This window comes from Rhineura floridana, chromosome 5 (genome assembly GCF_030035675.1).
Source record: "Rhineura floridana isolate rRhiFlo1 chromosome 5, rRhiFlo1.hap2, whole genome shotgun sequence".
Lineage (NCBI taxonomy): Eukaryota > Metazoa > Chordata > Lepidosauria > Squamata > Rhineuridae > Rhineura > Rhineura floridana.
This window is the reverse complement of record NC_084484.1, coordinates 51,826,219-51,853,489: the sequence shown is the minus strand read 5'-3', so window position 1 is coordinate 51,853,489 and position 27,271 is coordinate 51,826,219. Positions and strand designations below refer to the sequence as shown.

At 40.7% G+C, this 27,271-nt stretch overlaps 2 protein-coding genes across 2 annotated transcripts; one reads left to right on the top strand and one right to left on the bottom strand.

Moving 5' to 3' along the window:
* Positions 1-5,994: 5,994 nt before the first annotated feature.
* On the bottom strand, positions 5,995-25,627 carry LAMP1 (lysosomal associated membrane protein 1). The gene is made up of 9 exons (XM_061626689.1): positions 25,405-25,627; positions 15,900-16,012; positions 13,073-13,289; positions 12,805-12,966; positions 11,712-11,908; positions 10,910-11,032; positions 9,274-9,343; positions 8,672-8,842; positions 5,995-6,935 (listed from the first exon to the last, which is right to left on the bottom strand). The coding sequence occupies exons 1-9, from the start codon at positions 25,451-25,453 to the stop codon at positions 6,796-6,798; spliced, it is 1,242 nt and encodes a 413-aa protein (XP_061482673.1). The 5' UTR covers positions 25,454-25,627; the 3' UTR covers positions 5,995-6,795.
* Positions 13,093-18,505, top strand: LOC133384872 (uncharacterized). The gene is made up of 2 exons (XM_061626700.1): positions 13,093-13,320; positions 14,197-18,505. The coding sequence occupies exon 2, from the start codon at positions 17,568-17,570 to the stop codon at positions 18,192-18,194; it is 627 nt and encodes a 208-aa protein (XP_061482684.1). The 5' UTR covers positions 13,093-13,320; positions 14,197-17,567; the 3' UTR covers positions 18,195-18,505.
* Positions 25,628-27,271: the final 1,644 nt, after the last annotated feature.

Here is a 27,271-nt window from a genome sequence, read left to right as displayed (position 1 = left end):
AAAGTCATACAGCATCTAGCACAGAGAATTAAAATGGCTACAACGGCAGAAAAAAAATCTTAAGTTGTCCATGGAGGAAAAAGTTTGGGAACCTCTGCACTATAGTGTTTATCGAGGGTTAAGAATGTTGCTCTACCGCACAGCTCACTAGTGGGCATAAGAGCTTCAGTGCACGTTCCCTTCCTTGAATGATCTCCCGAAAGGATGGGCAAAAAGACTGTTGGGCAAGCAGAGCAGTTTTAGCTCAAGCATGATACTGAGGTTCTCCCTTAATGAACAATTGGATCTCTGTCCTGATCACAGGAGGAAATCCAGGTTTTGCTTTGTTTCTTTGGGCGGTAGAAGGGTGACTTTTGAAATACAAGGCCTGCATTGCAAGCAGTATTTTAAACAATCTGGGGGTTAGCTGTATGATTTTAGGAGCCGTCTGGCAACAAATATGCATGGTTTGGGGGAATAAGCATACCTACTCACTTATCTTTATACATCATAGCTTCTAATTGCACAAAAGCTTCTGAGTTTTAGGAAGTTGTTTGCATTTTCCTGTTAGAGGGATACAATAATTATTTGCCAGAGGATATGACTATGAAACAGAGGTTCCACCTGTTAAGGGATGTAGTATGTTGGAGTCTTCAGCCTTCTTGGGCTGTTTGGTATATTTGGAATCTTGAAAGTTGAGGTGTGCTGTCATCAACCCCCCCCCCCCAAGACAAGTTAACTTGCTCAAAACCTGTGAAAACTATCTCCCCACCTCCAGGAATTTATAAAAAAGCTACCCCAAATGAACACACATGCCCTTACTTTTCCCTCTGTCTTAGTTGGTTCTTACCCCCAATTTAAAGTAAAAGCAGAGGCCTTTTTACTATGCAGCCAGGACCCCTGCAAAGGCAAGTATTAGCCCTAGCCCTCAGGGGCTATAAAGATGGGGCACACTATGCTCCACTCACCTACCTACTTTTTTAAAAACTATAAAGGCACCTACCACCTATATATTTTTTTAAAACAACAAACTCTTAGGCAAGGCTGAAGATGACCACTTCCATATACTGTGTGCATGAAACTAGATGGGATAGGTAGGTGTAGCAAGGTGACGTCTGTTTTTTTGATACAGTACTGGATTATTATGTGACTAATTATATATCAATGTGGTAATCCAAATAGCAGATTACACCCACCATTAAGCATTAAGCATGCTGCTTCACGAGCTAGAGGGAGCCCCAGCTGACAAAGCATCAAGGCGAGTTAAGCAGCAGAGCGAGTTCGGCAGCAGGGCGAGGAGGCCAGGGCCCCCCACTCTGCCCATCTGTTCCCTGACCTCAACTAAACCGCAGTCTCCAACCCATTGACGTAATAAACCTTAAACAAAACTATGCAGGTAAGAAGCCAGCAGGGGTGTGGGGGCTTTCCAGTGTTTTGCACCGCCTGCAGCATGTACGACTGTCTGCCTGTTGGACAGAAGTCGTGGGTGTGCTCTCGGTGCAATGAGCTCCTGGCTCTCCGGGAACGACTTCATTTCCTTGAGGCCAAGGTGGCGGACCTGGAAAAGCTGAGAGAGGCAGAGAGGTGTGTGGAGGAGGCCTTCATGGACGTTATAGCTGTGTCCCACTCCAACGATGATAGCTCTCCTGCTATCATGGACAACGATGGTCTCGGGGAAGGACAGCATCCAGCTGAGGAAGAGGGAAACAATCCCTTAGAAGGGACCCATTCCTTGGGGGATGAGCAGCTATCCTCTCGTGCCGAGGATATATCTCCAGGGGGTGGAGGGATCCTTGTAGTGGGTGATTCAATCATTAGGAACATAGACAGTGGGGTGTGTGATGGGCGTGTAGACCGCAAGGTGTTTTGCCTGCCTGGTGCAAAGGTTGCGGATATCGCCCGTCGTTTAGATAGTTTGGTAGACAGTGCTGGGAAGGAGTCAGTGGTCGTGGTGCACGCTGGCACCAGCGACATGGGGAAATGCAGCCGTGAGGTCCTGGAAGCAAAATTTAGGTTGCTAGGTAGGATGCTGAAAGCCAGGACCTCCAAGGTGGCTTTCTCTGAAATGCTACCGGTTCCACACGCAGGACCAGCCAGACAGGCCCAGCTTCGCAGTCTCAATGTGTGGATGAGACGATGGTGTCGGGTGGAAGGGTTCGGATTTGTTAGGCACTGGGGAACATTTTGGGACAAGCCGGGCCTGTACAAAAGGGACGGGCTTCACTTGAACCAGAATGGAACCAGACTGCTGGCACTTAAAATTAAAAAGGTAGCAGAGCAGCTTTTAAACTGACTGAGGGGGGAAACCCGACAGGAGCTGAGAAAGGTCCGGTTCGGAATAAACCTCCCCCCCTGGGATAAAAACCAAAGAAATGATGAAATTTTAAAAGGGGTGCCTAGAAGTAGGCATTGTGAGAGCAGGGGCACAAGATATAAATTCAGAAGAGCAAAATTACCACAGGCCTAACCACAAGTGCCAAAGACACTTGAAGAGAGACACTGCTTACAAGTGCCTGTATGCTAATGCTAGGAGCCTCCAAACCAAGATGGGAGAACTGGAGTGCTTGGTCTTAGAGAAGAGCATTGATATAGTGAGCACAACCGAGACCTGGTGGAATGGAGAAAACCAGTGGGATACGGTTATCCCTGGATATAAACTATATCGGAAGGACAGGGAAGGACGTATTGGTGGCGGAGTCGCTCTATACGTGAAAGAAGGCATTGAATCCAGCAAGCTCGAAACCCCAAAAGAGGCAGACTCCTCCACAGAATTGTTGTGGGTGGTGATACCGTGCCCCAGGAGGGACTTAATACTGGGAACGATCTATCGTCCCCCTGATCAAAATGCTCAGGGAGACCTTGAGATGAGATATGAAATTGAGGAAGCATCCAAACTAGGAAATGTGGTAGTAATGGGTGACTTCAACTACCCGGACATAGACTGGCCGCATATGTGTTCCAGTCATGACAAAGAAGCAAAGTTTCTAGATATTCTAAATGACTATTCCCTAGACCAGTTGGTCATGGAACCGACCAGAGGGACGGCAACCCTGGACTTAATCCTCAGTGGGGACCGGGACCTGGTGCGAGATGTAAGTGTTGTTGAACCGATTGGGAGCAGTGACCACAGTGCTATTAAATTAAACATACATGTAACTGGCCAATTGCCAAGAAAATCCAACACGGTCACATTTGACTTCAAAAGAGGAAACTTCACAAAAATGAGGGGATTGGTAAAAAGAAAGCTGAAAAACAAAGTCCAGAGGGTCACATCACTCGACAATGCTTGGAAGTTGTTTAAAAACACTATATTAGAAGCTCAACTGGAGTGCATACCGCAGATCAGAAAAGGTACCGCCAGGGCCAAGAAGATGCCAGCATGGTTAACGAGCAAAGTCAAGGAAGCTCTTAGAGGCAAAAAGTCTTCCTTCAGAAAATGGAAGTCTTGTCCGAATGAACAAAATAAAAAAGAACACAAACTCTGGCAAAAGAAATGCAAGAAGACAATAAGGGATGCTAAAAAAGAATTTGAGGAGCACATTGCTAAGAACATAAAAACCAACAACAAAAAATTCTATAAATACATTCAAAGCAGGAGACCATCTAAGGAGACAATTGGACCCTTGGATGATAAGGGAGTCAAAGGTGTACTAAAGAACGATAAGGAGATTGCAGAGAAGCTAAATGAATTCTTTGCATCTGTCTTCACAGTGGAAGATATAGGGCAGATCCCTGAACCTGAACTAACATTTGCAGGAAGGGATTCTGAGGAACTGAGACAAATAGTGGTAACGAGAGAGGAAGTTCTAAGCTTAATGGACAATATAAAAACTGACAAATCACCAGGCCCGGATGGCATCCACCCGAGAGTTCTCAAAGAACTCAAAGGTGAAATTGCTGATCTGCTAACTAAAATATGTAACTTGTCCCTCGGGTCCTCCTCCGTGCCTGAGGACTGGAAAGTGGCAAATGTAACGCCAATCTTCAAAAAGGGATCCAGAGGGGATCCCGGAAATTACAGGCCAGTTAGCTTAACTTCTGTCCCTGGAAAACTGGTAGAAAGTATTATTAAAGCTAGATTAACTAAGCACATAGAAGAACAAGCCTTGCTGAAGCAGAGCCAGCATGGCTTCTGCAAGGGAAAGTCCTGTCTCAGTAACCTATTAGAATTCTTTGAGAGTGTCAACAAGCATATAGATAGAGGTGATCCAGTGGACATAGTGTACTTAGACTTTCAAAAAGCGTTTGACAAGGTACCTCACCAAAGGCTTCTGAGGAAGCTTAGCAGTCATGGAATAAGAGGAGAGGTCCTCTTGTGGATAAGGAATTGGTTAAGAAGCAGAAAGCAGAGAGTAGGAATAAACGGACACTTCTCCCAATGGAGGGCTGTAGAAAGTGGAGTCCCTCAAGGATCGGTATTGGGACCTGTACTTTTCAACTTGTTCATTAATGACCTAGAATTAGGAGTGAGCAGTGAAGTGGCCAAGTTTGCTGACGACACTAAATTGTTCAGGGTTGTTAAAACAAAAAGGGATTGCGAAGAGCTCCAAAAAGACCTCTCCAAACTGAGTGAATGGGCGGAAAAATGGCAAATGCAATTCAATATAAACAAGTGTAAAATTATGCATATTGGAGCAAACAATCTTAATTTCACATATACGCTCATGGGGTCTGAACTGGCGGTGACCGACCAGGAGAGAGACCTCGGGGTTGTAGTGGACAGCACGATGAAAATGTCGACCCAGTGTGCGGCAGCTGTGAAAAAGGCAAATTCCATGCTAGCGATAATTAGGAAAGGTATTGAAAATAAAACAGCCGATATCATAATGCCGTTGTATAAATCTATGGTGCGGCCGCATTTGGAATACTGTGTACAGTTCTGGTCGCCTCATCTCAAAAAGGATATTATAGAGTTGGAAAAGGTTCAGAAGAGGGCAACCAGAATGATCAAGGGGATGGAGCGACTCCCTTACGAGGAAAGGTTGCAGCATTTGGGGCTTTTTAGTTTAGAGAAAAGGCGGGTCAGAGGAGACATGATAGAAGTGTATAAAATTATGCATGGCATTGAGAAAGTGGATAGAGAAAAGTTCTTCTCCCTCTCTCATAATACTAGAACTCGTGGACATTCAAAGAAGCTGAATGTTGGAAGATTCAGGACAGACAAAAGGAAGTACTTCTTTACTCAGCGCATAGTTAAACTATGGAATTTGCTCCCACAAGATGCAGTAATGGCCACCAGCTTGCATGGCTTTAAAAGAAGATTAGACAAACTCATGGAGGACAGGGCTATCAATGGCTACTAGCCATGATGGCTGTGCTCTGCCACCCTAGTCAGAGGCAGCATGCTTCTGAAAACCAGTTGCCGGAAGCCTCAGGAGGGGAGAGTGTTCTTGCACTCGGGTCCTGCTTGCGGGCTTCCCCCAGGCACCTGGTTGGCCACTGTGAGAACAGGATGCTGGACTAGATGGGCCACTGGCCTGATCCAGCAGGCTCTTCTTATGTTCTTATGAGTTGGTGGAAGCTGGCTTCCCACATCATTCCTTCCTTCCACCAGCAAATGCCCTACTTAGTGATCAGAAACCCTGGTGAATAAGGTTGGCTGTGTGGGGTACAGGCAAAAGAGGTGAAGACACCTCCCACAAAACAGGACACACACCCCTTCCAAGAAGTTGTCTCTCAGATTTTCAGGTATCTTTATGTGCTACACACAGTCCTATCCTATTTTGGAAGTGCTCCATGACAAGCTTTAAGATGTTTTTGAAGCTTTTTTTTAAAAAAGATGTTTTTATTTTGTTCTAGTATATTTTAAAGGTCTGTTAAAGATATTTTAGAGTGTTTTTAGTGTTTTGTTTGCAGCCCTGGGTTCCTAGGAGGAAGGGTGGGATATAAATTTAATAATAAATAAAGAAACGTTCTAAGATGCACAAACAAAACACTCTCCCTCAGTAAGCTACACTGTGGACAGAATATTTACACACACATCCTGTAGTTGCCCAACAGAATACTGACCAAACATACAGAAAAGTCTTTATTAGCATTGTTACAGGCAATGCATCCATAACTGATCCTTGCAGTGTACAGTCCCAGCCAAGGTCAAAGCAAGAATTAGCAGATTGAAATCTATTGTACACATGTGCAGAAATAGGACCTCCTTTGAACTTCAACAGAAGAGACTGGAATTCACTTTTCAAAAAAATAAAGTAACACCCATTTTATGTAAAAAAAGGGCCAGCTCCTGCCAAGCTGACAGACAAAGTATCTTAAGTTGGCCAAATTGTATCTTCACACCTTGCATATACCAGGCTCAGCATTTAAAGCTTATTAATGATACACACCTAAGTAGAGACAAAGTGTGAATCACTTAAGGTTGATTGGTCAGTCATTACTTATTTAACTGCTTAAGTGCAGTAACTAAGCTCAGCATAGGATGGTTGTATCAGAAAGTGGAAGTTTCCCTTTGTTAGATTTAATTAATCTGAATGGATGTGAATTAACTACATCACATCCATTTAAGTAGTTGACATTAAACCATGCCAATTCAGAAAAGCATTCTTAAAACTTCAGCCTTTTTCTAGGTGGGTAAAAACCCTTTAGCAAAATTAAACAGAATTACAGAAGTTATCCTTTGTGCATAGTTAAATGCCACGAGATGGATTTCACATTTAGTAAAGCAGGCACTGCAAAAAACAGTTTGTAAGGAAGAGATTGTGCTCCCTCATATCAATGTATTTGAGGGGAAAATGGGAAGGGGGGAGTCAATGTATCTGCTTCTTGCAACTGCTGTTCTTCTACATTGGTTCAAAGAAGTGCAAATCATTAAATTGTTTGATAGCCAGCATGGCTACGTTTTCTGCCAATTAGATATGCAACCAATACTATAAGGACAAGTCCAGCAAGGGCTGCACCAACTATGATGGGGATCAACATATTATTTTCATCCAGTTGGCATTCTTCCACTGAAAAAAAAGAAAATCCTATTAAGCCATTTTAATTCTGAAATTGTTTTTTTTAAAAAGCAATCAATCAACGCAAATAGCAAGGAATCAGTGCAAACATAATATAATCATCCCAGGGCCCACTCTATTCTTCAACAGTCTGTTAGGACATTCACTGATCATCAAAGGTGAATTTAAACCTCAGTTTGCCTACCAGTAACATTACAGCAGCCTTTCCCTACCCTGTGCCCTCCAGATGCGTTGGGACTACAGCTCTCAAAATCTCTGATCACTGGTAGTCTAGTAGGGTAGGAGGGCTTAGGAAAGTTGTTGTCCAAAACATCTGGAGAGCAACAAGCAAGGAAAGTACAGTCTGCAAGTAAACAAACCACTTGACAGAATTTTACCACATTTGCATCTATTTATCAGAATATCAGTTGGTAAAAATTCCCCATTTGATAGGACCTTGAAGGAACAGCTTCCCAAGGTATTTATACAGTCATATTACCACTTTGGTAAGACACTAATCTGTATTTAAAATTAATGCAGGTTGAAACTTTATTTACCTTTACAGAAGCGGAATGTACAATGTTAAGCTCTGACAGTATAAGTAGTCCTAATGATGAAAGTGACTCCTTTCCCACCTCTAAGCACAGCTGGTTTCTCAATAACCAAATCCAGTTTCCAAAAAGGTTTCCTACCTTATTACTTTGCCCTTCATAGGAAATCAGGTAATTTCAAGCCTGAGATACAGCAAAGGTACATTTTGCTTACAGTAAATATGTTCAGTTGAACACCAGGCTCTCCAAGGCATGCCTATCACACTTTCCCACTAGTAATGGGAGACAACTCTCCAATCCTTTCCACTAAAAGTTAAAAGGTCATACACACAACACAGGGGTGGGGAACGCTTGTTCCTCACTTGTGTTTGGGAACAAGCACACTACTATGGGAATGCCCTTGCTAGTAATTCAGCACAAGTGGATGGATACAGGGATGTCCAGATTGCCACAATGTGCAGTGGTGGGGTGGGAAACCTATGGCTGTCCAGGTGGAGTACAAGTCCCACCCAGCCTCAGCTAGTGAGCAGGAATAATGGTTTAGGGGTTAGTATAAAGAGCGGGATGATACAAATTACAATGGTCAGTCAGATCAGTTTATTTATCTGGAGGGTGAATCACTGCACATTTGTACCATACTAATTACCTATGAGCACGGCTGTGTACTTTTGCAGTAAGGTAACCTGAAGGCAGAAGTACATACATACATAAAGCAAGATTGTTTTTCTTTATACATGCCATCTTGCTCCGTGCTGACCTTTTATTTTTTAAAAGTGTGAAAAAGGAAATTTACCTTGACCTATTTAGAGTCAACTTTAAATTACTTATGAGCAAGGAGAAAAACACTTATTTTGGTGTGTTCCAGTATTAGGGAATAGATATTACTGATAGCCTCCTTCTGAAACTTGTTTACATTTATTTCAATTTCCTTCAGTGTTTTGGGAGAACTGGGATGAACCACCATACATTTAAACATACTCTTGAGGTTGTAATAACCAATTAAATTTAAACAAAAAATGCAAGTGACAGATCAGGCAACTAATTTTTTTGTTAATTTGTTAGCTTCCATAATGTGTTGGAAGTACACCCACAATAACTGGAAAAACACCACAGGCTGTGGACCAAGCTAACTAATCATACTGCTATTGCTCTAAAGAATGAAGTACATGCATTGAACATTTCTAATGTGTATCTCACCTGCTCCAAACGTGTCTCCTGACATCTTGAAAGCCTGGACTTGAACACTGAATATGTTGACAGAAGCTTCGCTTGAGACCCAAATACTCTCTTCTGCAAGACACTTGTAAGATTTTCCAACTGTAGCTTTTAGAGCACTCAGGCTATCATTGTAAGCAGTCATGCTTTTGTCTGCATAAGAAAACCCAAACAAGATTATATAGGACCACAGTTCAAGGCGGCATTTAGCTCACTTGTCATCATGGTTTTACAGGTGATGTCACGAAGGCCTGATGAGGCATAACAGCCCAAAAGTTAGGACCCCCTTCTGCTATCACTGTTGTGTTGTCACAAACAACTCATCCCTCAGAATTTCTATAGTCCATTTGCTTCCCTAGCTTTGAATGCCAGTCAAACTAGCTGGCTGTGCTTGAAGGCTCATGGCATTCTCTTTAGCTTTAGAAGACTCATGAGGAGAGACAGTAAGAATAATCCTGGCATATCAAATTGGCAATTTGTGTTGTTTGCAGATACTTGCATTTTTATTTACTTTGATCTTTTAGCATTTTTGGACATTCTTTGCATTCTTAAAACTACTCTTTTTTGAAAATATAATTACTTACTTGTAGCTTCTGCAGGCAGATCTGTGCTCACAGTCATACGTTGCAGAAAGTACTTCTCAGTGCTTGAGTTCTTAAAAAGAAAGTTAAACCTAGTCACTTGTTAGGTTTCTTTTTAAAAGCTATCCCAATCATGCTACAAGGCCACCATATTACTGTCAAAATATGCTGCAGTTGTTAATTTACACAGGAAACATATATGAGGGATGAGGCATATCATGGCGAGCCATAAACCACTAGTGCTAGTACATGCTGCTGAATCACTTTTGCTTTGCTTCTCTCTTCATTGAGTTGGGAAAAACAAAACGTGAGCACAGGCAAGAACAAATTTGGAGACAAACAAATCATGAATGCTGACTCATATGTTGTGCTAAGGCAGCTTGTGGTTTGTTGCTCTTACCTTAACAGAAGAGTGAAATGGGAGTGATTCAGCAGCATGCAGCAGCACACTTCTCATTCATAGTAAGCCATGGTTTATGACTTACGGAGATGTGCAGATGTGACCTCTGAAGAGGAAAGCTGGCAGATCCAGTCATAAAAAATGCTGCTTAAAAGTATACTTGCAATATAAAAATGAAAACCCTTAACAGATTATTCACAGAAAATCAATCTATTTTAAGGACATGGATCCCAGATCCATGAATAATTGCCTGACGTCTTCTTCAAGACAGTGAGGCTCTTTCACAAACTCAAGTAAATAAACCAAAAAAGTACAAGCCAAGTATGATGTTGATCTGCTCGTTCTGAACAAGCTCTGCAACACCTCAAAATCCACATTATATTCACTCTACAATGACCACTTTTACTTTTAATCCTGCTGACCAGACAGCAACAGTTAAATTAATCTGTAGCTGACTTTTAAGGGGAAAACAATGACTAGTTTAATCTTTGAATATTCATATCGTAATTCAATGGAACAAATCTTAACAATGCAGAACCAGTTTATCATTTCAACTTTTATAGGAAGCTGCCCAGATAACTTTGTTATTGATGAGTTTGTATGTCCTAAATTGGTAATCCCAGCATTAATGGATTTAAATGGAGCAATTATTGTTCTTCAACAAGAGGTTTTATGACACCAAATTACATGAGAAAAGGAACTTTCCCCTGCTTCATCATCATCATTTTGATAAGATTACAAGCACCAAAAAGAATCTGGATATTCTATACTAATACTACACAAGCACAGAATTTGGTTCAAAATTTTGCAGCTTGGACAATTTCATGACTCTAGACCTTATCATTTTTAGGCAAGCCTGAAAGTGAATTGGGTCCCAATTCAGTCTTGGTCAAAGGAAGAGATGACTAGGATTTTATCAGGTAGAGATGCTGTGCCATACAATGTTACATGCTCTTCCCAATTACAGCTAGAAGCAGAATTAGGCACATAAGAAAATGAATGCACATTTGTATAGTCTATACAGGTCAAACACATTTTGTATGGATTTGTTTTAAAGTTCAAAGCACACACAGCACTGTCTGTAAATCAGGAATAGCCAATGTGGTATCCTTCCAGATGTTGCCAGTGTCCAACTTCCATTAGCCCCGAGCAACAGTCAGGGATGATAGAAACTGGAGTCCAATACCATCTGGAGGGCACCAGCATTCTGTAAACACGGCATCATCACACTATACTTACCTGTGCAAAATTAAAAATAAGGCTGGTGCTCCCAGAAGTCAAGTTTAGCGTAACTATGGAAATGTCACAATGCCCATCGAAAGATGTATTTGCTGGAAGATTCAACGCCTCCCATTGCTTAGTCTTGAAAACAGAAAAACGAAACTTATGACAGAAATACATGCAACTTACTATTGGGGAATAGGAAGTTGAACAGCTTTGGAGAACAGTGGATGAACAGGAAAGCAACTTTCATAGCAATACATAATAAGGTTTAATTTGAAAGACTTATATTATGGGTTATCATCTGTATGAAAATTGAAATGAGCACATTAAAGAGCCTTTAGGGCACAGTTTACAGGTTTTAGATGTTCTTGTTTTTAAATGTTTGCATTTGTTTATTTTTAATTTCATTGTTTTGATGTTTTGTTGTTTTCTGCTCTGGGCTTCTTTGGGAAGAAGAATGGGATAGATATTTAGTTAATAAAATCATCATCCTGCCTTGGGGTGAAAAGGAGATTAACTTATCCAAATTTTGCCATATTTGTGATAAATGCAATCCAATCCAGGTCAAGTGTGTAAGGCACATTTCACAGCAGGACAATGCTAACTCCTAGGGCTTGAAACACATCTTGTGACTGTTGATAGTGGAGCAGTTTGGATTTAAGAAATCCACTAGTTTGCTCTAAGGTACATTAGATTTTGTTTACCTATAAAAGTATTTATGTACCACCTTCTCACAAAATATCAGGGTGTTGCACAGCAATAAAAAACATACATTTACTATGAGTGTGCATGTATACATGATAAAAATAGAAGTTACCTGATTTTTTGTAATGTAGGTAACATTAAGTTGCAGACCCATAGAAGCAAGCAAACAAGTCCCATTTGGGCCAGTCACATTGTAATGGCCAACATCTGGTGTTTTAGGGGGCATGGTTGGTGCCATACTGGTCGTTGTGTGGCTAGCAGTTGTGGGAGCAACAGGAGTAGGCCCTCTATCTTCACTACAGATAGTTTCTGGAAGACAGTGATCACAAATCACAGAATGGAAAGTAGCCAAATGCTACCTCGACCACCGTTGCTATTTGATTTTTCTCTTTCATAGTCATCCAGTCTTTATCACTTCTTCACATAGCTTTATGCACTCAACTACATATTATGCAACTTAGCCCATTGTATTTTTAAAAATTAACAAAAACATTATTTTTATCACTTATACAACTGTGTTCTCTAGGAGATCCACAGCTTGTTAAGTTCAAAAACAAAGTTTACCAATAATGCAATCATAAAATAATCCCAACAATGCAAAACACAATACGGAGACAGGAGCTGCACAAAACCCAAAAGGACAATGAAAGTCTTTTAAAGACCTGGAAGAACAAAAAGGTGTTCACTTGGTGCCTAAAAGACAACAGCATAGGCAAAATAGGGGAGCCTTTCTGGGGGACATTCCATAAACTGGGTGCCACCACCAAAAATGGCCCTCTCTGCATTGACACATTAGGTATGGAACCCTGGAAAAGGGTCTCCAATGAAGACCATAAGACCCCAGGCAGGAATATATGGAATAAGATATTCCTTCAAGCAGCCTGACCTCAAGGCATTTAAAAGTTACAGCCAGGACCTTGAACTGGGTGCAAAAATGGACTGGAAGTCAGGGCAGGCGCACAATATGATTGTATTTACCAGTCCCCAGCTAGTCATGCAAATCCTGTGCTTTATGAAGATTGCTGTGAATTTCCTAATCAGAAACTCATTTTACAAAAACCATTACAAAATTATTGAATCGCAACTTCTCCGTGCAAGCCTAGATCTACAATGAAATAAGAAACACTGGGGTATGACTAGTTCTGTTGGGAAGACTCTGGCACAAAGCACATGCCAGAAATTCACGTTGAAGATAAGATGCTTACCGTTTACACTGAAGTTGTTATTTGCAAGGTATGCCTCAAGTGTAACATTACTCAAAAGAACTGTCACATTTCCCATGTTTATCGTGTTCTTGTTGTGACATGTGTACACTGTATTTAAGGCTGCTCGTATATCAGTGTCCTTGGCCACTTCTCTTACTCCTGCTGCAGAAAGTGCAATTTGAATAAGGGTTAGCATGTGACCCTCCTATACCCCATCATCCCAGCTATCTTCATCATAATGGTCTTTGCAAAACCTCAAAACACTTACCTGCAGTTGCATTTGGGAAAAAAGTGGTATCTGACAAGTTGTATTGGAATATCAGATTACTGATGGTGTAGAAACTTGTGTTCTTTACAAATGTCATCTTTAATGAATTCTCACTGCCAAATCCAATTACAAGAACTTGCGAGGTTTCTTTCCCTTTGCCACAGGTACTATATTCTGGCAGCACTTTAGCATCAGAAGGAAGTGTAAAGGTGCTGTTCTAATAGATATGAAACAGTAATACTATTATGGTAAGTATTGGAACTGTTGTAAACATAAAATAATCCACAAAGTATTTAAAACACTTCAAACATTCAATAATCATAAAAGATAACATCATATACTGTATATATCAAAATACCCACCCTATTCTATTCCTATCACTGCAATTTGTTTAAACTTTTTAAAATTTAATTTTACATTGCTGTAACCTGCCCTGGGACCCGACGTTTTCATCATTAAGCCTACAGAAGTTTTAGTGGTTCACCTATGGTTCAGGATCAGGTTGCTGCTGAATCCTTACAACATCGGACAGGGCTTTCGAGTGCAGGATGGGAAGGAAGGAATCCTTGCCAGAGGAAGATTTGTTTGCTTGGTTTTAAAAAAGGTTGTGGGGAATGCAGGCCTCTCCCTATGCTTTAAATCTCTGCACATTTCATAGGGATTTGGCACCAAGTACATTGGGGCTTGCCACATTAAGTTTAGTTTCTGTCTATATTCCTAAACTAGGCAGGGATGGTTAACACCGGAAAGTTATCAAAAAATAGTTACTCAGTGACAGAACCAATGGTGTACTGATTAGAATGCTGGACAAGGACTAGGGAGATTTAGGTTCAAATCCTCACTCAGCTATGATGCTCATTTTGAGTCACTGGGCCAGTCACTTTCTCACCCTAATCTACCTTACTGGGCTCTTATGACAATAAAATAGGGCTTTAGCTTCTTGGAGGAAAGGCAGAATATAAATGTAAACACAAAAAATGAATAAAATATTTTAGCTAAATCTGTTTTCCTGCTAGTTCTCTCCATTAGGTCTAGTCTGGCCCTCTGCTCCTTCTTCTATATAGCAGCCCTAAAGATACTGTGCAAACTGATATCATGCCTCCCCTTTATTTTCTCATCTCCAGGCTAAACATGCTGCTCTTTCAACCACTGCTCATAGAACTTTGTTTCCAGACCTCTCTGCATCCTGGTCACTCTCCTCTGGACACACTCCTGTTTTTCAGTGTCCTCTTTAAAACGTGATGTCCAGAACTGAACCCAGTACCCCAGATGTAGCCTGACCAATGCGGAAGAGAGGAGAACTATTACTTCTCATGATCTTATTCGGGACACTATGCTTTTATTAATTCAGTCCAAGATCGCATTGGCTTTAGTAGCTACATTGCTAGCTCATATTCCATTTGTGACCAACAAAACTTTAGTCACTAAAGACACCTAGATAATTTTCACATTCAATTCAAAGCAGATCTCCCCCATTCCTACACTTGTGCCTTTTACTTTGTACATAAAGAACTTCATAATTATATTTATTCAATTTCATCTTGCTGGTTTTGGCTCAGTGTTCTTAAGCTGTAAAAATCATTTTGAATTTCAATTCTGTCTTCTACAGTGTTAGTTATTCCTCCCAGCTTCCTGACATCTACGGTAATATCTCAGTTAAGAATCCACCAAGAGGGAAGCTCCTTTTAAGGAAGGCTTTTTAAAACGCGAAACTGACCGGTTTTGCTTTGTTATGGATAGACTTTCAAGTCTATGCCTTTGCTTTAAGGTGAAACCACAAGCCTGTGCCTTTGCTTTGCTAGGGTGAAACTGACAAGCCTGGATGTATGCTTTCCATTAAAGAGATCTCTTGTTTTCTCCCAGGCTGGGGTGGAAAGGATCCAATATGATTTAGAAGAGAACGGGAGGGGGAAGGAGAGTAGATGCTGGGTAGGCCCCTACTGAAGCTGCCCCCACCATCTACAAGCAGTGTAGGATCCTATCCCTATTCTTTCCATATTATTCCTACCTCTGGTAGGAAAGTTAGTGTAAGTAGTAATGTCCAAGAACACATCTATTTTGTTAACTGAGGTATTACTGTACAAGTTTGACAAGGATCTGCTCTACACCCTCATCCAAGTCATTTATAAAAATGTTGAAAGGCACAGGACCTAACACAGACCCTGTGTGGTACTTCACTCAATACTCCCTCCAGGTTGATGCAGAGACATTAATAAGCACATGGTGGGTACAGTAGCAGCTATAGAAGTGAAGTGGGCATTGTGTGCCTTATAAACAGGGCTGAAATATTTTAACTTCCTCGTTGCTTTCAGGCATTATTACTTATCCCGAAGATCTGGGCATAGGTAGGACACAGTTTTATGTATATGTACACTTAGGTCCATGTCCTACCAGCTAAATGATATTACAGACTTGTTTTCAGTCAGCCTCTACCTTCAGTTGATCACACACACCAACCACCTCGCTAATTCACTTCAGCAGACTACTTTGCCTCTCTGAGTGAATTTTGAATTACTCTTTACTTTTTTAGGTGTACATTTAAAATTCTTTTAAGAAAACATCTAAGACCTAATGTGTAGAGGATGAATACGTGTATGCATCAGAGAACTAGGTTTAGCTGCAGCTCCCTGTCCAATATACAAATGGTAGAAACCAATTTGCTGCCACATAATATGCAAAAAGGCACTTCAAACAAAAACCTGAGTGCAAATTAAAGAGCTTCGGCTCCAACTGCAGCATGTTGCTGCTTTTAACCACACAAAACAGTGCCTTAAAAGTTACAAGACTCTCTAAGTAGCTTTTTCACCTAGAGCTTAAGCAGCCTCACCTGTTTTACACTCACTGTGTTGTATTCCACGATAAATTGCACAGAAAAATTGGCTAATATGCAAGCCACACTACTATTTCTTACTTCAAATGCTGAGGATGGTTGTAAAAATCCTGTGTAAAGAAAACAAATAGTAAACATAAACCAGTGCAGTGCTGATATGCAGCTTCAAAGAGTATGTTCAATGTTCATGTGTAATGATGGATTCACTAGGATGGATGACTTTTGTGGAAGCAGAATATAACTGCTTTTAAAAAGCTTGCATTTACTCAGTAGCCACTCTTGTTTGAACTATATTTTATTGTGAAGATATCTAAGCCCCAGTGATAAAACAAACAGTACTTAGAAAGCTTTCATGTATGAGTTTATTCCTACATTCACACAAACATGCCCCAAAGGGATTAAACATTCTAAGCAACCATGAGAATGAAGTCAGGAAGACCAGCCTTCATAGAACAAAACTGTTTGTGTCAACCAGAAGTCCAACTTGTTTGCAAGATAGTTCACTGTATCTGCAGTGGCTTTATTTGTTACTAGACCTCTTGATAACATATTGATAAGAGTCCTGCTGCAAACCTACCAAACATTCTTGTGTGTCCCACATGACACACACAAGCTAACAGGTTTTATTCATACACCAGTCTTTTATTTATTTACACACACACACACTTTTTGTTGGAAAAAATACAAAAGCAGAGAAGTCAAGACATCTCAGTTTTAATATTTTGTGAGTGAGCAGCATACAAATATTTTGTGAGTGAGCAGCATACAAATATTTTGTGAGTGAGCAGCATACAAATATTTTGTGAGTGAGCAGCATACAAATATTTTCATAAATAAAAATAAAATGCCAATAGTTAAGATTGCTTTTTAGTGACTTCCGGGAAGGGTGACTTCGCTTGTGCCTGCTTTTTGAGACGAGCTCTCGTCTCAGAAGAAGCTTTTTCAGTTTTAAAATCAGTCAGAACGTTCTTTTTGACTGGTAAAGATTTTCTCCCGGGCAGGGAGAAACGTAGAGATTAACCACAAAAGCCTGTTTTTGTTTGGGAGGACTGGATTTCATTAATTTATGAGAGAAGGTTCAGCCAGCAATGCCGGACGGACTTCCAACAAGCTCTAACTGATTAAGCGACACGTTTATCTTTTCTTCAAAGAAAAACGGACTTTAACAGGCAAGCATCCTTCTTTCTATTTTTTTTTCACTTGGTTTAAATCGTTGCAGCAAAAAGAGATTTGTCAATGAATCAGCTATAAAGAATTTCTGGGTGAGTTATAACTCTTCTCTTTTATTCACGAAATTAGGGAGGAAATAAATTGAAAAAGCTTATCTTTGTTTTTATTGCAAAAAGCTGGCCTGGAAGTGCATTCTAAAGATACAAACGGAAGAGGGATTTCTATTTCGAGGAGGGGAAAAAAATAAATAAATTTGATTTATGAACTTTGGAGTATTATATGTCCGGAACTATTTTCTTTTTGGTCTATTTCATTTTGACGAATCTACTTGTTCATGATGCCACTAACTGTTTTGAAGCTGGGAACTAAATTTGTTTTGTATTCCTGAACATATAAGAGATAAGGCAGGCTGTACTGTCTACACTGTGATGTCATCAAGCCTGGAATATTAACCCAATTGTGGCTGAAATAATTTTTGTTTTCGTGGTTTTAAGAATGGCATTCAGGAAAGTGGCTGAGACCATGGAAGAAATTATGTTTCAGAAAATAATGGATGAGATTGAGATAACGAAACAAACCCTGAGACAGGGTAGACAGGAGATGAAAATTGAATTTGGCAAAATGACGCAGGAGCTTAAAGAAATAGGGGATCTTGTGAGAGAGGAGATTGATGAAATTAGAGATGAGAAAAGAAAAATTAAAGGGAAGATACAAGCCCTGGAGATTGGAACAAATGTGGAACTGGAAAAAGATCTGGAGTTTATGGATATTAGAAACAAAGTTTACTGTTTGGAATTCAACGTTGTCTCTGAAGAAATTAATGAAGGTATTAGAGATAAAGTTATCAATGTCTTGGATAACTTTCTGGACTGGAATGATGTGATGGAGCTTGACATAGAAAAAATCTATGGAATTAACTACAGATATGTGACAATGGAAAAATTCTCAAGAGATGAGCCAGTGCATTTTGTAAAAAAGAAGGACAGAGATATGACTTTACAACAATATTTCAGCAACATATTCAGAATTGATGGCAAGGAAATATTTGTGATAAAGGAAATTCCCATCAGACTCTTATTATATGACTATGGCTATGACAGCAAGATTACTATGGGATACTGATAATGGAAGAATGGATACTGAAATTATTGGACTGAACAGGACTATTGAAGATGGAAGATGGAATTAATATTGATAATGGAAGAATGGCTATTGAAATTATTGGACCTAACAGATTTGAACGAGATGGATTAATCGACATGTTTATTTGGAGAAAAATTGAAAGATATATCTCTTTTTGTGGAAAAATTGAAAGATATCTCTCTTTTTGTGGAAAGAATAAAGTAATGTTTATGAGATTTGATGATTAATTAAGATAACTACTGGAGGAAAGTGATTTTATAATATAATTTAAGAGACAGGATTGTTATATATTGTAGACCTATAACTGATCTGCGACAAATCGGAAGTCAACATTTTATTTTATTGTTTAATTATTTTTGTTTTGTTTTGTTTTTTGTCTTTGAAAATTTGAATAAAAATTAATGATAAAAAAAAAGATTGCTTTTTAGTAAATGAGCCCGGGCTTACATTAAGTCTGTACTACAGATGCAAGTATATTATTTGTTTGTTCCTATTTTCCTGAACATTAAAGGAATGCTGAAACTCCCACCCCGCAAAAGTCCACATACAGTACAAGTTTATTTCACCTCTGGCAGGGGCCAGTATTTTACAAAGGCGGACAGGAAAAGTTGAGTTTATTTCAGCTATCAAATTTCTTCTTAACAAGGTTCTAGTTGTTACAGTACAGGCTGTTGTCAAAGGCAACTATAGATTACCACCTGCAGCAGCTAATGATTTACTCAAATTGTATCAACATACTAGGATCTGTACAAAGGACAATTTTTCAAGCCTCTGCATTTTTTAAACTGTGCAAGTATAAGATGTGTGTGTTAAATTGTCAATAGGATTGCTTTCTCATTTAAGCTAGAACCATATCTGCTTCCTTACCAGCTTTATATTAGTACATTGTTAGGTGTTTTCTACAGTAATTACAGTATATGTTTTTCAGAATGGGAAAGGGTTAGAGAGCTGCTATGCTTTTTTTTGGGTGGTGGTGGGCACTGGAGAGCCAAAACAAGATGCCTCCCTGTGAAGTGAATGGAATAATTTGCCTAGCAATATGCAAGTTTCAGGTTACGGTACCATGGACTGTTAAATAGGCACTGAGTCTGGTATGCCAAAGTTCTCACCCTTCCCCCAAAGTCCACCATCCAGCATGTCTTAGCTTTCCTCCCGGGGATATTACTAGAGAACAGACATCAGATGATGTGAAGTTAAGGCTGGCGGTACATTGCTGAAACTTTCCCCTGCCTGTGAGTGACTTGTGCTTCTTTCCTCACTTCTACTGTAATGTAAAAGGTGTGTGACTGCATGCAGTTTTAAATCATTTGAGGTGGTCCTAGGGTATGGTCTGAAGGCACACGTGCGAGGCCACCACCTTGCTGAAGCTAAGCAGGTCTGGGTCTGGCCAATGCCTGGATGGGAGACTACCTGGGAACCACATGAATGCTACCTTCGGTTTCTTGATGAAAGAGAGGTGGGATATAAATGTAAGAAAATAAATATTCAATACTGGTTCTACTCAGAGTAGACCCATTGAAGTTAAAAGACATGGCTAACTTAGATTCAGTAATTTCAGTGGGTCTACTCTGAGTAGGACTTCACTGAATACAACCCTTAGGGAACAATCCAAATGTCTGATATGGTGTGCACAGCCAGCAGAGGTCTTCCTTGTTGTACACCGCCCTGAGAGCTTGTTGCTATAGGGTGGTTTAGAAGTGTAATTAAATAAATAAATAAAATAAAATTCATCTGCCCAGCTCAGAACAATTTTGCCAGCCTCCACAGGGTGGGGAGGGGCTGATTTGGCCTGGAATCCAGGCCAAATCACACCAACAGCTAAAAGGGCATGCTTTTGCCTGTTCCCAACCCTAGCAATGACAGCAATGGAGCTGCAGATGTGTCAGTAGGTATGCCACCCCCATCATGTGATGTTGCTGCCTGGCCAGGGTTTGAATTGCTCTGCAGTGCACTGAATGACTTATTACCCAATATTTGAGACTTGTTATGCAATATTCACCCTACAAGTATATAATATTTTAAGCAAAACACTTTACTTTTGAAGATATGCACTAGAATGAAGGTACAAGAAAAATATATATTACATCAGCCAGTATGGTGTAGTGGTTGGAGTGCTGGATTAGGACCTGGGAGACCAGGGTTAAAATTTCCACTCAGCCATAAAACTCACTGGGCCAGTCACAATCTCTCAGCCTAACCTACCTCACAGGGTTGTTGTGAGGATAAAACGGAGAAAGAGGAGAACCATGTATGCCACTTTGACCTCCTTGGAGGAAAGATGGAATATCAAATTAATAATAAATAAAAAACAAAATTTGTTGGCAAGCTCTCAAAAGGTTTGAAACTATCAGCACTACACAATACAGAGCTGCAACTTCACATCAGGAAGAGGGTAGCTGCCACAGTATGCAATCTAACAAAACTGAGATCTAAATCTAAGGATGCCATGACTGGCTTACTAACTCACTCACCACCATATTAATAGGGTGCAATAGGGATTTTAAATAAAGCATGCACACAAACAAAATTCTTAACCTGGGGGATCTATGCAAAGTTACTTGCTATTTGCAAGGTACATTTTTAAGAACTGCAAGCAGAGAGGAAGGCAGAAGACTAGGGCACTAGTCTGGCCCCACCCATGCAGTTCACAATGCTGTACAGTACTACGCTATGCGAGTATGGCTGCGTATATTATCCATGGTCCTAATCTATACCCTTTATGCAGTGGGTAAGAGTAGAATAACAGGAAGACGCTAGGGCAACCTGAATCACTTTCTCAGTGTGCTTCACTCAGGGCAGTGGAATAGTGGCAACGTGTTTCAAACACTGGAAATACCTAGGCAACTTGAGAGAGCAGCTATATGGGGAAAAGCTAGTATTGTACATGCCATCATAAATTAGAATAAAGCTAGGTTTAGTGTCAGTGGATAATTTAAATATAAATCTTGAAACTGAAAAGTTCATGGATATGAAAGCCACATATCAACACAGTATGTTATAGATTCCTGCTAAACAGCTGTTCCAGCCCAAATTTTAGGCTACATCAGCTCTTCCTGAGTAAGCAGTTCTATGCCATGGATAAACACCAACCACAGATTTTACTGGAAAGTCATTTTTAAGCTCCATGTTTTACACTCTTTGTGAAATGAGCTAGTAGAAAGAGTCATTTCCAGCATTTAAACTTTAATGTAGGTTACTTCCTTTTGACCATGGGACAATTGCACATTGCACTAAGGAATGAACATTACCCTTTAAATGAAGCAGCCATTTTCGTAATAAGCCCTTGCAAGTTTGTCTTCTAGCAAAAGATTACACTGATTTATCAGCACTTCAATGTGATATATGCAAGGATTCAGGGCCAACACTGCACTAGCAAGATTCTAACTTTCCAGTGCTGCAGAGTTCAGCTGTGACACATAAAACATTGTATCTACACAATATTCAAGAGCTGAATTGATACCTATGAATTTACAGGTGCTTGTAGGTTCCCCAAATTAAGTGACTAATCACCTGGAATGGGCAAGTCCATCACAGTGAGGAGTGAAAAAAAACCCTGAGCCCTCAACCAGGACACTGACTACCATCCCTTTTACTGCCTTTGTTATCTTTGTTTGTTCATAGTAAACTGCCTAGAGTTTATCAGAGCTAGAGAGATATCTGCCATTTCTGTACACGTATGTGAAGTTTCCTTACCAGCTAGGTCCACCCAAGGCGCACTGCGTCATCTGGGTACAAGTAAAATTGGTACTTTTCTGCCAGACCTACAAATATGAAGTCTCCCAAGTTACCCCTGGCAGCCTGAGTGCCTAGCCACAAGCGCCTAAATACTGTAGCATTGCTTCTTCGTGACAAGGTAACCAGACATCCCCAATAGCTTCTTAAACAGCTGACACTCCCATTCCCATTTTTATTGGGGTACAGTAGTTTACAGAACATAGCCTAAAGCCAGAATCAGAGTCTAGCCTACCTCAGCCAATCCATCATTATATAAACCCCATCTCACGCCACAAAGCTGCCTCCAATTCAACTAGCTGTAGGCTGGCAGCTGATCGGGAAAGCTTAACTAATCCAGTCATTTTCTTGTAGTCAAAAGTGTACTAAATTAACACACCTTTGGCTATCCAGCCTTGTAGAAATTTATTCCAAAATCCTGAAGTATCAAGGTCAAGGGAAGCCACCAGTGAAAGTTACAGTTGCCACCCATTTTAATGTTGGTTAAGAAGTTTATCACATCAGGTATTATATTTTACTGGGGATCAGTAAGTATTCTGATGACATGAAGAAGAAAGAGTTCCAGAGGAAGAAGACAGCATTTCCTGAGATGGGACAAAATTATCTTAGGAGGAATATTGTTTCTGTTTGTAGGCAGTGTCATACTATTAAGAAGAACATGCTCTCCTGTCCTTTTAGAGCCTTCATATTGTACAAGCCAGGGAACTACAAAATGAAACGAGTATTATATAAGCAAAAGAAAGTTGGATTTCATGCCGAAACTGGCATCACATCCAGAATAAAATCCAGTGTCAATAAAATTCATGAACTCATCTTCAAAACCCATAAAAATACCAAATACATATAATTAGGTTAGCTAAAAAAGGAATTAATGCTTGACCATTATAAGCACTAAAAAGGAGACTGGCTTCACTAGTTACAAGTCTGAACCTGTAGTTTCCTAATCTCTGTCATCAGGATACTTATTGATGCCCTGTAAAAACAACACTGTAAATAAACCACTCCTGAATTCATCTTAGCTATAGATTTTCAGTGCTAACATACATCTGCTTTGTTTCTGAGAGACGCAAATACACAATACTATAAAAGCAAGGCTGACTTTAATGACACTGTTTCCAAGGTGAAAAAAGATCTTGCAGTCACTTGTGGGAGAAAAAGCTTCAGGATATACATATTCAAGGAAGCATCTCTTTGGATTGGGAAATAATGCAATGGTAGGCCAGTTATCACAATTACATACAATTCTATAACAATCACATACAATTCCATAACATGTTAGGTCAAGACAGTACAGAAAGACTCATATTTATAAGCCATGCTTGTTCCTTCATTGTATACTCTGGCCTGCAAAACTGGAATGCCCAAGATTTCTCATTTACCCATAAAACAAAACACCACCAGCAATAGAAAGGAAATAGTATGATTCACAGCCTAACCCTATACATCTTTATTTTGGGAGAAAATCCTACTGAATATAACAGAACTTGCACAAATTTGCTTCTTATATAATCCATACTCAAAATGGACACTGCCACCTAAAAAAAGAAGAGAGAGCTACTGCCAGGATTGAAGAATTTTATCTTCAGCTGGATCACTGGTAGCCTCTTGCATTCTACGTTCATTCACATGATTCTGCAGAACACTATATTCCATTTTCACAGGCCTGAGGAGATGGGGAATACCTTCCAACAGAGTTTTGCCAATTTTGTGGATACAATCAAGCAGGGAAGAAGCTGACAGTGTTCTTCTCAATTTCTTCCTCACTTGCTTACACTAACAAAAATGCATTTGGAGAGATGTGTGCTTCAGCAGTTGGAGGTGACAAACTCAGGAACAATTTAAAATACAGGGCAGAGGCAACTGTTCAGTGTTTGGAGAGTATCATTTTAGCTTTGCCGCCATTTGCCACTTTTTTTTAATTCAGAGAGCAAGATAATCACTCCCACGCTGAAATGACACAGCTAGATGAAAAATGTGTTTTATTTTAAAAGAGGTACATAAGATGGGTAAAGGCAGGGACAACAGAAATCATTACTCACCAGAAGCAAGATAACATATACTATTCAAATAAATGTCTAGCATTCGCTCAGTCCACACTGCACTCACAATTGCAAAGGAAGCACTAATGGGAGAAACACTGCCAGAGAAGAGTTGCTACTTTGACAAAAGATACTCACGTTCTCTGCAACGAATAAGATAAAGCATAATTATCTGGGAAGACCCTGGTGTTATTCCATTACTAGCTGTAGTACATGTGCTGATTTGTTCACTGAAATGTTTAACATCTGTTATTATCCACAGCTATTAAGATTTCACTAGATCACCAATATTGCAACAGTGACACCTGTGTCAAATTAGGAACATACAAGACTTCAACCACAGGAAGGCAGGCAAGTTTTCTTGCTCACACCTATAGTTACTAGGTACAGAGAGCTTCTGATAAACAAAAGTTGTTTGCAGAGGTGCTGGGGAAAGCAGAACAGAAGGACAAAGCATTTAAGTAGTCTTCAAACACACTGTTACTTTGGAAGGAGACCAATAACACAATCTTAAGATCCACAGCCAAGAGAAATTAGGCATCTAGGTTTAAGGTTTCAAAGCCATCAACACCCTGAGTGTGCAGCTTGGAATAAAGCTACAGCAGCAACTAGTCCCACAACACAGCAAAATGAAAGGGGGGGGGGAAGAGAGAGAGAGAAAGAAAGAAAAAGTAGCTGGTTGGCCTTGGAGGAAGCTGGCCTCAGTGGAGACTTTGGAAAGAAAGATCAGTGGAAAAATAAGAAAAGGGAGAAGGAAACAACAACAACAACAACATGGATTTCACTACTAAACCCACAGTGAAATGACACCTGCCTTCGAAGGTGAAAGGTTGTTAACTTAATCAGTTTTTAAAAAGTTTAATTGTAGTACACACTTCTCAGTGTTAAGAGCTATGCTGCTTTAGTTACAGCAAAGAGGATATTTATCATAATGAAGACTCTGAGCCGAAGAAGATCCTGTTCTGCGCTGCCGGGAGAATATAAAATAAACCGTATCTCTCCCCTTTATCTCCCACAGTTAAACAGCCAGCCAATTACTTTCTTAAAAGCAGCGAAGCTACCAGGGCCGCGTGGGAGGCTCGCATGCCCTTCAGTGTGGATTCCTTGTCCACTAACTCCCAGGAGGGAGGGAAATTCAGCAGTGAGATTAGCGCACGGCGTTGAGCCTAGAGGGCTGGGGCTGAGCCCTCAACTCAAAATCCACCTCCCAGAAGCAGAACCGAGGCCAGCGCCGTCTCTTGTTTCACCGGCACACAACGCAGCCCTAAAGCGGAGGTGCGGGCAGGCCCGTGCTGGAGGAGAAGGGAGGCACGGCACTCCCAGGTAAGCAGCATGAACACAGAGCGCGTCACACAGCCCGGGTGAGCCAAGGCAGGGGAGCGGCCTAGAAGGAAGCCCGCTCCCTTTTGCACACTCACCCAGCAGAACAGCCGCCAGGAGCAGCCCCCAGCTACACCGAGACGCCATGACAGGATAGGGCCGAGTCGGACGCGAAAGGAGGGCCGAAAACGAAGATTCGGCGGCGGAGATGAGGGAGCGGCGACGGCGGCGGCACCGAAGAACGGCAATAGGCGCGCTCACATGATCAACGACGTCAGCCCCCCCCTTCTCTCTACCTCTGTCACCTGATCTAAACTATGTCCTGCCTCTTTTTAAAAAAAAACAAAAAGGAGAGGGAGAGAGGCAGAACTGCCGGCCGGATAGAACTAGCCGTGATCTCGCGAGTACAGCGGGGGGGGGGGGAGAGAAACTGTGGCTGTTTTGGAGCTCTGTGGCGTTTTTCTCTCCCACAGCTTTCTTTAAAACCGTAGTTCTAATTTCAGTTCAGTTCTCGTTTTATGACACTGGATTAGCGTGTGATGAAGAGTTAACCAAACTATAAGGGAAGGCTAAAAGCGGTACGTGTTCCTCTCAGACGTTATAATTATAATCATCATTAGTTTCAGCAATAGTTGGAGGTATACTGTGTATCACGACTGAAAAATCCTATCATGTTTAAAGGATCCCCCCCCATTACTTTAATCTTCACCACCATTTTGAGAAACGCAAAGTAATAACGTGTTCCAGAGCAAGTAGCGATTTGAACCCGGCATTGTTTTCACTCACTCCAAAACCCGCTGACATTCTGCATCAACCTTTGAGCATTAAAAACTAGTATGAAGAAGAGGGGCACTTTTGTGTAGAAAACGACGCTCTTCCTGTGCGTATATATCGGTATACGTCTGAGGAGGATCGCAGGTAGGATTACCCCCCTCCCTCCGACGCTCAAGCAGTGCAGGACACTGGTGTAGGAGCTTGTTTCGTGTGAAAGACTCTCAGCCAAAAAACTACTCCGACGAGTCCCATGATGATAGCTTTCTCTCTAGTCCCAAATTGGTCAAGGCGGGAGGAGGGAGGGGAATGAGAGAAAAGTAACGCATATAGTACAAAACAAAAATCTCTGCTGGGAGATTCTCAGCAAAATATCCCTTTCAAACGTAGGCTGCTGTCCACTGCGCTGTCAAATCACGTCATGAATGACACACTGTCAAGAGGAAGGTAAGGGGAAGCTGTAAGCACTGCCCATAACCAAATACTAGGGTAAGGGGAGGTAAGAATACGGAGGCAGTTGTATAATAAATATTATGCTAAGTGGCAGAGGAAGTCGTATAAGAATATGCCAATGTGAAATAGCAAACGCTTAGATATAGACTGGATATGTTTGAAGTTACTTAAGTGGCAGGTGGTTAGGTACTTATGTAGACCGCATGACATTTTTTTTAATTCAGCCCTTCACTTCCATGGCCCACCTACAGCAAACGGAGGTGGCAATCTTAAAACACTATTAATCTTATTTCAATGCCTACGCTGCTCTCACTTGTCACAACTGCCATTAAAGAAGAGAGGGAGCTAACAAGGGGCAAATGAGAGTCAGTTATAGAAGAGGATACGTATGTGAGAATGAGCTTGTCATTAGTAATGGTTGCAAACAGGAGGCAGCTACAGTTTTCTTACAGCATACCTCCATTCCTTGACTGACAACTGGGTAGAGTAATCCAGCTTGAATGTTTTGCTTTATATCTCCATAAGGAAAACAGCAATACAGTTGCCTCATCCCTAACGACCAGGCACAGAATCCTGGAAGACAGTAAATCTCTAACCCACCTTAAGGCCATCAGTGTGGGGCAAGCAAAAACAGGTGTAAACTAGTAACAACTTTGGAAAGATTACCACATTTTTATTAAAAAGTGTAGTTTTGATAACATGCATTTTATAAAACATAATTTAATTTTTATTGCTAGGCAA